Below are 12,767 nucleotides of genomic sequence, written 5' to 3' on the forward strand. Positions count from 1 at the left end.
GGGGCGCATTCCTGGGCCTTGAATAAAGGGGTCATGGGTGGCCCATGCGTTATGATCCCTCTCTCGACCTTGCTGATGTGATCCAAAGGAACGCATTTTAAACCCCTCTCCTACAGATGGCTTTTTTATAAAGTTTAAAACCCCTCCAGATGGTTTTTAGCTGAAAATCCCCATATAGAGCGTTTTGAGGTGGAAAACTTCTATCTTCAATATTATTCTAAAGCAAACTACAGTTACTAAATTCTATGACCGTAGCTAAATGGGGTTTTGAATTAAAAAAACAAAAAACTCCAGAGAATTTTGAGTTTAGAACAGATGATTTTGACGATAAAACTTTCCTTTTCGATATAAATCTAAAGCAAAGTACATTCACTTAATTCCAAGAGCGTATTCAAGAGAGGTGACACATTTCTACTAGTGGCGGGGCTCCATTAATAAAGTGTAGTGAATAGTCATCTGCCGAAATTGAAAAACACTAAATGTGGCTCAACAAAGATGGCTAAGACAGATTTTAGAAGTCTGTTATAAAGATCGGGTCTAAATTAAGGAAATCCTATGCCGAACTGGGAGTCGCCCCCTTAGTAAGATTGTGACAGAGCGTCGCATGAGGTTTGCGCCATATGTTCTCCGACAAAAATGAATTACGCATAAGAAGAGTTGCGATGACATCCTAGTACAACTTGGCGCCACACATTCATGGAGGTCCTAATAAGCAGGTGGGAAGAGGCTTCAGACATTACCAGTGACAGATTTTTGTGGAAACAGCTTGACGACAAATGCGCCGAACGGCGCGGGAGGGTCTAAGTCATTAAGAATAGCACATTAGGTTTTTGAAAGAAAACTTTTTAATAACAGGAAAATGCAGTGTAGATACCTCAAAATATGCATGTTTGTTGGCTTGGAAAACAATCACCCCTCCTCAAAATCAAAAGTTCTGGATCCGCTAGTGCCTGGCATGGGCCCTAACTATATATTCTAAATCTAATTATGTGATTAGATGCCTCATAATAGTAGGAAACACACAGTGACCAGTTGAACAATTCTTAGATTTTTAGACAACATTTATATTGCTAATCAACAGTTTTGTTAGCAAAGCGCATATAATCTTGGTTTAGGTTGTAAAAGAAAATTTGCTGCTATAGTTGAAAGCGGTTCCTTCAGTGGCTTTGCTAAAGCTTAATAACCTCACCTCGACTGTGACTAAATGTGTTGCAAAGATAAGGTAGAGCGTATCAATATGTTCCTAGTCTTTAGACCGGATACACCAAAAAGGTTACTATTAATGGCCTCCATTATATGAATATCTTCAAGAGACACATGAGTGGATATTTTGTGCAGATTTTTTTTTCTTCTAATTACTGTCTAAATAAATACAAAAAAGTGTGAAGAACCGACTCAAATTTTATTGTAATTAAATTATAAGAATAAAAAACATAAATGTAATGATGGAATTGTACACAAATGAAAGAATATAAAAGATAAGTAAAGTAAATATAATGTAAAAAAATTTGAGACATTGACTTTACATATATGTCTTTTACTACATAACATTCTTTTAGCTATACCCAATCTTGAGAAAGGCTTCGGAAGTTAACCCAGGGAAAAAATAAGGAGGCGGCGCTGATCCCTAACTGTAACTAGGCACTCCTTAGGATACATTAGCTGCGTGAAGAGGGAGGAACCGTTGTGTGGGCCGTGTGACAGTTAATGCCCAGGCATTCACCTCATTTCGCCACTGAAGGAGGCCACATAATATGATTAGAAGGAATGATTTGAAGGATTCCATATAGTTACCTACACATTTCATTATAGTGTAACCTTTTTAAATGAAGAAAAAAACAATTGTATTGCATGATGAAAGATGAAACATTGACATTACAAGAGTCACTTTCTTGTATGTCTCTTGTGTACGCCTTGAACTGTCAGCTATGTACGATGTCATCATGTATGTACTATCATGTTATTTCAAAGTCTCAATATGGCAAGTGACAATGTTATGGGGTTCTGTCTTGCAGCGACTTGCGATATAGTATAAATAATTACATTTTAATTTAAAAACAAATTAGGCATGTATAGCACAATAACTTAAATGTTTAGTGTTTAGATAATATACAAAAGATAATTGGTAACATATAATTTATTTAATTAAAATAGCTTCGATACTTTTTTTTTTGGTATAAAAAATCTAACTATTTATTCTAGAAAAAGAAACAACATTTAAAAGAGAATTTTTTTTTTTTAATTATAGCCACCTTTAACCAACATGAAACAAAGATTGCTACAAGTTTTAAAATACAATCAATTATATGAATGAAAAAATAATTTGCTTTAAAATGGAACCTGCTAAAAATTATTACAAAACTTTGAATGCTACACCGAAATCATAGCACAATAAAAGAAAATCAAAATTACGGCAATAGTTTTAGATTGTAAAATTGATGTCACAAGTAACAAAAGAAACAGTTGCTTTTTTAAAGATGATTTCTTCTTTATGAAGCTGATGATTTTTGTAAGAGCGATCACTTTCATCTTCATCACTAATGAATGAGAGCTACATCCCACTCTACCGAAAGATATTTCTACAAGAAATCTACTCAAAGTATATACAATTCTAGTTTTTTGATATAGTTCTAGACTTTGTAATATTATACGACAATATTCTAGAATAGAATACTGGATCAAGTTAGATATGGATTAGAAGATTCTATTTTGTGGTATACATTGAGGCTTAGAAACATAAAAAGAAAGTAGTCTAGACCGATTTCTGGATAAGATGGTGCACACAATGTTCCTGAATGTCTAATTGTTAATTTAACTTTTTATTGGATATATTGTGGAGTTTCAAGTGATATTTGTTGAAGAGATAGATCTCCAGATCAAATTTCATTTTAAGATGATTCTATTTTGAAAATGTATAACGGTAAAATCAGGAATTTAAAAAATTAGCACAAAAAATATTGTTTACCACGCCCCATTTTGGTTTTGTACTATGTATAACTGTATTGCAAGTAAATACAATTCTCGTTAATATAGGTAATATAGATGTAGGCTTGGTAACCCATGAAGAGTTTGAAAGCTAATAAAAGGAATTGTATAAAATTAGTTAATTAAAAAAAAAAAAACAAGGTTACAAAGACAGTTTGTGTGGAGACACAAACTCAAAATCGGTTCCCGAAGTGGTCCACTCAGGGAGGTAACAAGGCAGGTTTCAATATTTTCAGAAAAAACATCAGAATGAAATTCTATCAAAGAAAAATGACTGAGAAGAAAGGAGAAAGAAGGTTGACGGATATTGTGTGTTGCCCCAGCGGTCCACAAACCAAAGGATAGGTGAAAGTGAATGTGAAGTTAGATGTGAACCTGGCCTAACTAATGTCTTATAATGAATGTATAATTGCTCTAATTGTTTTGTAAAGAGACAATATCTTATTCCTCAAGAAAAAAACGTTTCCGTAAAAAAAAAAAAATCCTTTATTTCAATGTTCTATCGCCATGAAGTAACAATGCAGTTCACGCGATATAATGAAAAACTACTAATTAATTGTTTTGAATTATATCCAACTTCATACTAAATAGATTTATTCTTTTTTAAAAAAAGTAAACATTTTGTGTGAAAATGTAGTTGTTAGTATAACAACTGTCCAATGGCTGTGTGAAGCGTCTAGTGTGGTAGCTTAACTTGTTGCCACCGCTGGCTAGCATCTGTGAAAGGGGAGCAATTTTGTAAGTCTCTCTTGCCAGTACATAGCCTCTCCACAGCAAGTCCTATGCAGTACCTCCTCGTGGTGGCAGATGGCTAAACTGCAAGGGTCTCGGAGGAGGTTTGGCCCCAAGATGTGAGGCAGGCATGGCCCGTCGGCGTGCGGACACGCCCTGTTGCCCATAAACCAAACCCCTAGCTATAGGTCAATAGCCGCACTGCCTTGTGTGTGTGTCCCTGTAAGGTCTAAGGCTAAGGGAGTAAACCCTAACAGAAAATCCGGTCCTGGAGCCTCGTAGGCGGGGGGACAGTAGTAAGACTACTGCTCTCTGGCAAACTCCTGCAGCCAACTGTCCCCAAATTGTGATGGCTCGCCATCACTTTGGACCCGGTCAGTATGGAAGAGAGGCGTGTGCTGACGTGTGGGAAGCCCAGCACTCGCAAATTTACCGCCCAGGCTTTCCCTCAGCAATGGAGAGGTCACTCCATCTCTGACAGTAATGTCTTTGAAAAACACGGAGAGTGGTAGTTACCGGTAGTTACTAGCTGTTGGCGTAAGCTGGAACGCCAGGGACCACTCTTGACGGTAGGAGGGGCTTTTTAGTCTCACTGGATAGCTACTGCCTGCCTTAAGCCGAGCAGCCCTCGGACAATAAAGTGCTATCCCGCCACAGCTTGCAGCACCACTGGGTGCTTGGTGCTAAGACAAAATCAAAAAGCAGGCTGCTCACCCGCACCTGCAAATAAAATCAAAAGAAAACCATCACCATTAATGCGTTTAGCAAGCTGGAACATACGGACAATGTGTCCCGGCTTCAATACTGACCCTGAACTCGTTACCGACATGCGACAAACAGCTATCATCGACAGAGAACTCAGCAGACTAAACATTGATGTGGCCTGTCTGCAAGAAACCAGACTGGCAGACAGTGGATCTCTTACAGAAAGCAACTATACATTCTACTGGCAAAGAAAACCAGAACAAAGCCCTAGAATACATGGTGTCGGCTTCGCAACAAGAAACAGTCTCGTCCCCTGCATTGCAATGTTTCCCATTGGCAATGAAAGAGTAGCACACATGAAATTTGCATCACCGCAAGGCAAAGTTAATATAATCTGTGCTTACTCACCAACCCTTGCTGCACCAGAAGAGGACAAAGACAGATTCTTTTAAGCTCTAGAGGACGTAATTAAAAGTATTCCAAAGTCCTAGCACCTCTATATAAATGGAGACTTTAATGCCCGTGTTGGTGATGGAAATGATGCATGGCCAAAATGCTTGGGACCTCATGGTGTTGGCAAAATAAATGACAATGGCCAAAGGCTACTCGAGTTCTGTAGCTCTCATGAACTGTGTGTAACAAATACATTCTTCTCTGGCAAGGAACGCCATAAAGTCTCTTGGCAGCACCCACGCTCAAAAAGGTGGCACCAGCTTGAGCTTTGCATCACTCAAAGGATGGATCTGAAAAGTGTCATCCACACCCGTTCATACCATAGTGCGGACTGCAACTCGGACCATTCACTAGTGCTAAGCAAAATCAAGCTACTTCTCAAGAAGGCTTACACTTCCACTCAACCCAGAACTAGGCGAATTAACGTCAACTATGTAGGTGACCCAGAGAAGTGTGCACTCTTTGGCGAGCTCCTGAACAGTTCAATCCCCTCGTTAAGTAATGAAGAAGACATCTCTATCAGATGGGAGAAATTAAGAGACGTAATCTACAGTTCGGCAATCACCGCCTTTGGGCCTCAAAAACACAAAAATGTAGACTGGTTTGAGGCGAATCTAGCACATATGGAACCTTGCATCGAGAAAAAACGATCTGCACACCTCGCTCACAAGACAAAGCCTAATCCAAAATCTTTGGAGGCCTTCAAAAGTGCTAATAAAGAGGCGAAACAAATGGCTAGAAAATGTGCTAAAAACTTTTGGAGGGATACCTGCAACAGAATCCAAGACAGTCTCCACTCAGGAAATAGCAAAGCTCTATTTGATGTCATTAAAGCGGCCCTGGGTCCAACAGTGTCTAGGTTTGCCCCCCTTCTATCCAAATCAGGAGAAAAAATTAATGATCAAAGCAAGCAGCTAGAACGATGGACAGAACACTACCTCGAAGTCTATGCCACACAGAATACAGTAGACGATGTCGCCCTGGCTTCTCTACCAGATCTTTCAGTACTGAAATGCCTAGATGAGCTTCCGAGCCTTAGTGACCTCAAAAGCAATTAACTGCTTAAAAAATAGAAAATCTCCTGGGAACGATGGTATCCCAGTGGAAATAGTGAAAGTCAACGAATCACTCCTGCTCCCTGAACTCTATATTCTCCTCTGCCGCTGTTGGGAAACAGGTCATGTCCCACAGGACATGCGTGACGAAACTATAGTCACAATATACAAGAACAAAGAAGATCGGAGTGACTGCAACAACTATAGGAGTATCTCTCTCCTCAGTATAGTGGGCAAAATCTTTGCTAGAGTGGCACTATTCAGGCTGCAAGTGATAGCTTCTAGAATCTACCCAGAGTCTCAGTGTGGATTCAGGAGAGGTAGATCCACTAAAGACATGATATCTTCTCTACGACTACTGCAGGAGAAATTCAGAGAGAGAGACAGACCCCTTTACATTGTTTTGTTGATCTGACTAAAGCTTTTAACATGGTCAGCAGAAGTGGCCTTTTCAAACTCCTGAGGAAAATAGGTTGCCCTCCTAAACTATTGAAGTTAATTGTTTTCACGAGGAAACTAAATGTACTGTCAAATTCAATGGAGCCCAATCAGCACCTTTTGAGGTTTGCAGTGGTGTCAAGCAGGGATGTGTGCTCGCACCTACTCTGTTTGGCATATTCTTCTCCTGTCTACTGCATTATGCGTACAGCGACATAAACGAAGGTGTGTTTCTCCATACAAGATCCTCTGGAAAACTATTTAATGTATCAAGGCTGCGGGCAAAAACCAAGGTTAGGAAGCTACTCGTCAGGGAACTCCTGTATGCTGATGATGCAGCTATTGTGGCTGATTCTGATATTCAGCTACAGTCCATGGTTGATAAACTATCTGCTGCTTGCCAGAAGTTCGGCTTAAACATCAGTCAAAGCAAGACTAAGATACTTGTCCAAAACACAAACACTGCACCTCAAGTAAGCATTAATGGCCAACCACTAGAAATTGTTGATCACTTTGTTACCTTGGCTCCATCATATCCAACAACACTCTACTGGATAAAGACATAAACAACAGGATAGCCAAGGCAATGGCCACCATGTCACGGTTGCAGAAAAGAGTCTGGGATAACATATTGCTGACTAACAGTACTAAAGCCCTAGTCTACCGGACCTGTGTGTTGAGCACCTTGCTGTACGGAAGTGAAACATGGTCAATCTACTCATGGCAGGAAAAAAAGCTGAATGTCTTCCACCTCCGATGCCTAAGGCGGATCTTTAAAATAATGTGGCAAGATAAGATAACCAATGAGGAAGTGCTACAAAGAGCAGGGTGCCAGGACATCCTCTCTGTTATCAGCAGCAGACGCCTTGGCTGGCTTGGCTACGTTCGTAGAATGCCAGTAGGTCGACTTCCACAGGACATTCTGTATGGCGATCTAATAGAAGGCAGGAGAGCCGCTGGTCGCCCACTTTTACGTTATACGGATGTATGCAAACGCGACATGAAGCTCTTCAAAATCGACACTGGCGACTGGGAAGAGGTGGCACTGGACCGATCCACATGGAGAGAGAGCATAAAGGAAGGATCACAGATTGCAGATGTCATACACAACAGAAGCAGAATGAAGGGTGAAAATGCAACGGCGCCTGGTGATTATATATGCCCAACCTGCGATCGCAGCTGTGTATCAAGGATTGGCCTCTTTAGTCACACAAGAAGTTGCAAAGGGAAAAGATCGTCTCTCGAGACTTAAAATGCCACAGAGTATAACAGATCTTACTTAACTTAGCAATACAAATTAAAAAAAAAATTTTTTACAAAAAATCTAAAACCGTTAGTATAAATGTGTTAATAATATTGTTACAAATGAACAGTGACAAGTAGAGGTCAACGTGTGACCCCAGCGAGATGACACAGCAGCCGGTGTTCTCTGGAATCTACGCGTATAAACAAAGACAGGATGTGACGTGTCCTTACGTGTTATTCCAGTGGGTACTAGCAATGTCCAGTGACAGATAGAGGTCACAACTTGTGACCCCAGCAAGATGACATTGCAGCCGATGTTCTCTGGACTCTACTTGTAAAAACAAAGACAGGATGTGACGTTTCCTCATGTGTTGTTCCAGATGATACTAGCAGTGTTTGTGCAACTTTGGAGGAGCGATTAGGGACTCTATATAAGCCAGAGAGTTGATGTGAAAGTCAGTCGTATGGAGTCGTGAGTGAGCCGTTACAGTCGATACAGACGATGTAAGACGTGTGCGGCTCTGTGGAAGAGAAATGTGTACGACTCGATGCAAGTTAACTAGGGTAGAGTTAACTGGAGTGGACTTCTGTCGTTAAAGTCTATACAGCGAACTACAGTGGACTTGAGCCGTTACAGTCGATACAGTCGATGTAAGACGTGTGCGGCTCTGATTCGGTAGCCTTGGGTACGACTTGGTTCAGCTTTAAGAGACCTGGAGCGACACTGGGAAGTGTGTCGTTGGTCTGTTCTGTGGAATACGGCTCGATGCAAGTTGAGAAGATATGAATTGCAACGAAGTATAGCTGATTGTAAACTGACAGATATTGTACAGTCTTCTACGCTACATGTTACAGTAACGAATTGTTAGAGTTAATAGTCATTAAAGTTATATGAAACTGAAAGTTTAGTCGTCAAGTTCTTTGCAGTGTTTTTATTTGTGTGCCTACTAATACATTTAGCCAGAAGATTCAGAAATACGTAACAATATGGTAGGTAGTACACTCCCCTACTAAGGAGCCTCCCGTGTTGTTACTATTAATAGTGAATAGTTGTAAAAGTGGTGTATTTTTATGAAAAAAACTGCTTGCATAAGTGATTTAAAAAATTATATTTTTCACTATCAGAAAAGTAAAAAGCAGTTGCATCAGAACTTTGAATGGTCTAAAATATTTTGGTGTCAGATTTTAACTATCTTTTCTTGTTTACGAGATCTAAACGGGACGGACGGACAGACATTCCACTCAAAACTAATGGCGTCTCTTCCCCTTTTGGGGGCGCTAAAAAAGACAATTTCTTCCTTTATACAGCCTATAGAGCAATTCTTTTACAAGAGCAAAATAACTAATGAATGCTAGTTCTAAAATTTTACCCCCTGGTTAATCTAGTAAAGTTTATAGAATTATTATAGCCTTTAGATCCAGACCTAGAAGATGTTACTAAACGACTTTTAATTTATCAAACTAATTTAATCAATAGGGTCTACTGGATTACATAGTCTGTTCAAGATAGAGATTTTTCTAGTCCTCTTGACAAATTTAAATTTAGATGATATATTTTATACTTAGAGTTTTCCAGTGTTTCCAAATAGCTAGTATTTTTTCCCAAACTATTAAATTTTTTAGAAAAATCGTTAGAGCCGTTTTCGAGGTGCGTATCCACCCACCCAGGTTTTTGAAGATTTTTTTTTTCTTTTTACAATACCTCCATTCAACTCGTATCTTGTGGAAACTACAAATTAAAACCTTAGGTTCACCGTGTAAGTTTGAACGTTGTAATTTTTCAAAGTATAAAAAGAAATAAATTTAAATTTGGCTAGAGAACTAGTAAATATTTCTCTAGAACAGACCACACGTCTTCGGGTATTTTCGAATGAAGACAAAAATATAATAAATGTCCAGGAACATTTCGCGCGTCTTCTTCTAGGTCCAAATCTAAAGACCAATCATTGAAAATATTATCATGTCTAGTAGAATTATACATTAGCTTAACCAGGATTTTTTCTTGGATTTTAGGGGGGGGGGGGGGCGGGTAAAAATTGCCTTTTATAAATCTAACATTCATTAGCTATTAAGAGCAAATTAATCGCTATTTTTATATATATAAATTAGGTGTTCTCTAATGTTTTTCTTGTTTATAATGACAATATAATATAATTATAATATGTTGTGAAAACCACACTTTTTGAAAGCCACAGAAGACATGTGGTATTTAGTATATCGGTGACAGAGATAGACCAAAGTTAATGTCACGCGTGTTCACATTGACAGATATCATGAATGAATTAGAAAAAAAAAAGTGTATAATCTCAATTATAATGAGATGGAAAATTTTCGTGAGGGTTATAACATTTATAAATTAAATATACATATATATAGTGTGTGTTAACAAGCCCTACAGACATTAGTAATTATTTGTAATATATTAATGAGGCTCATCTGACAGGTCTAGAATAAATGCTACAACAGCAAATACATCAACATGTCAATTCTCTAGTAGGAAACGTGGACATTACATTGTTGTGTACGAAGTGACTTCCTAGAAGTTGATGCTATGTTCCCATTGGTACAGGTATTGAACTTTTGAATGATCCTGTGTCGAGGAAAATATCTCTCATTATGCTTCACTGTGAATACGTTTTGCTTTTCATGTTTTAGCTGCTCTCTTAGATCGAATTTATTAGAAATATCATCCCTACTTAATGGCTCAGGAATATCTTGAACAGGGACTTGTAATATTTGTAAAACATTATCTATGGCTTGCAAGGCAATGCTCTGTTTCTTTAAAATCATTTGTATGCATCCTATGACACCACGATTATCAGATGCATCTTCAAAGTCAATAGCTTTTTTCGTTTTCAAGCAATAATCCAGTTTTTTACTCTCGGCACCATAATTGACTAATTTATTGGAACACTTAGTATTGAAGCGTTTATTTAGATTCCATAAACGTTTGATATCGTTGATATTAAATGTGCAGATCTGACTTGAATTGGTCACGTCCTTAAGAAGTTGACAACATAAATGGCTTATGTCACCTATACATTTAGAATGAGAAACCCAGAGCCTAGAAAATACATCTTTCATGTCCAAAGATTTCTGAAGACTTGTGTTTTTCTTCTCTATTTCTTTAACGTCGGAAATTTGTGTGGTACTCGCTTTATCTAACAATGGTTGAGCTTTTTTACTTGCTGATTGAATCTCAACGCGTGGATTGTCTGTATGTTGGGATTGATTATTCTCAGTAACTGAATGTTTGAAACTATTACATGGGTTGAGCCAAGGTTTTAGTTCCTCCAGTTGTCTGACCGAAGACTTTTGTCTTAGATTGGCTAAAGTGTCTGGTCTACTTAATTTTCTGAATGAAGTGTTTGGTCTTTCTATTTTTTTGACTAAAGACTTTGGTCCACATAGTTTACTGACTGAAGTGTTTGGTCCACATAGTTTACTGACTGAAGTGTTTGGTCCACATAGTTTACTGACTGAAGTGTTTGGTCTTTCTATTTTTTTGACTAAAGACTTTGGTCCACCTAATTGATTAACTAAAGATTTGGCTCTATTTAAACTAACGACTGAAGACTCTGACCATTTTAAATGATTGACCAATGATTCTGATCTTTGTACATGATTTGTCGATGACTCTGACCTTTTTGTATAATTGAATACACAAAATTGATTGCTTGAAGATTTTGATATATTTTTTTTATTGATTAAAGGATCTGATCTGTTAAATTCATTGACTGAAATGTTGGACCGTGGCTTGCTCAATACTTTTGGGTGATTTAAATTTTGAAGTCTATTATCTACAGCCATGACGTCATCACATTGATTTCCTAAAAATGTCAGTTCATTCTTGTGTTTGGATGACGTCTTAGAATGAAACTCGCTCTTTAATTGGCGGACTTGTTGAATGGCAGATTGGCATTTCTTACAATTCTCAGTTGATGTTGAGTTTTGATTTGACATTAAAGCAGGAGTTAATAGTTGAAAGTGTTCACATACTTTGGATTTATTAGAATTGTTGAGCATATCTGTACCTTTAAATTGTAAAGCTTCTGGACTACTAGATGTGTTCAAAAATATCTTATTTTTCAATTTTTGTTCCTTAAATTTAACAAGATGTTTACATCTTGCATTGGCCTCATCCTGATTGCATTGCGTTGATTGAGATAAAGGGCATTTTTCTTGGCTAGTATTCAACGAACGTTTTCTACTATCATCTCCAATTTTAACGATTTTGCGTTTCCAGAGTAAATTTGCTTTTTTTCTTTTAGAAATATGCATTTTTCTTCGCTGGCTATGTTTTTTAACATAGCTTTTATCTTGCCAGTAGAAGTTCTCACTGTTACTAGTTCGGTATTTTCTTTGCTTTGGAAATTGACAACAGCTGTCTAAAATATTAACATCTGTTCTCTTTGAAATATTTTTGGTTGTTTTCAATAGTTGATGTTTAACTGAAGCCATCTCTGTGAAAGAAAAAAAAGATTTTTCATTAAAAGAATATACATAGCCACATTAAGTGCTACTCTTATAAATTGATTATCAGTTACCGAAACTTCTATCGCACTTATAAATTATAAAGATTAAGTTTTAGATATAATTTTTATTTTTATTTTAAGTTGTTTTTTTTTAATTATAAGAGTTTCTTCAATGCCAAATAAAAAGACCCTAAAGAACTCAACATACTGAACGTGGCTTTAATAATCAGATAAACACTGTTAAGAGAGAGTGTGTAGGGTTAACTCCATATTTCCTACAAGAAATTTAGTTCTCTAGTTACAGAACATAGTATCAGAAGTAGCAGATGCTAGTGTTTAAAGCGCTGATGTCAAATTGGGTCTATTAGCACAGTTAACTCCATATTTCCTACAAGAAATTTAGTTCTCTAGTTACAGAACATAGTATCAGAAGTAGCAGATGCTAGTGTTTAAAGCGCTGATGTCAAATTGGGTCTATTAGCACAGTTAACTCCATATTTTCTACAAGAAAAAAAAAAGAAAAGATGCCAACCTAAAATACAAAATTTTATTTTATTTCCACAGGGATATTTGATTTAAACCAATATAATAAATATCAGTTTGTGTTACTTTTAAACTTGTAGTCCAATGTCAACCATTGCATTGTCAGTCGCACTGCACACAGAGTCACATTCAATCA

General features: G+C 37.5%; 1 protein-coding gene across 1 annotated transcript in view; it reads right to left on the bottom strand.

The window, feature by feature from the left end:
• Positions 1–1,383: 1,383 nt before the first annotated feature.
• The window catches only part of LOC106051046 (uncharacterized), a 41,136-nt gene continuing 29,752 nt past the window's right edge, over positions 1,384–12,767 (bottom strand). The window contains exon 3 of the mRNA XM_056004133.1: positions 1,384–12,076. Coding sequence (XP_055860108.1) covers positions 10,104–12,076 — 1,973 coding nt within the window. The 3' untranslated portion in view covers positions 1,384–10,103. The remainder of the gene's footprint in view (positions 12,077–12,767) is intronic.

The sequence above is a fragment of the Biomphalaria glabrata genome, chromosome 11 (assembly GCF_947242115.1).
Source record: "Biomphalaria glabrata chromosome 11, xgBioGlab47.1, whole genome shotgun sequence".
Taxonomy (NCBI): Eukaryota; Metazoa; Mollusca; class Gastropoda; family Planorbidae; genus Biomphalaria; species Biomphalaria glabrata.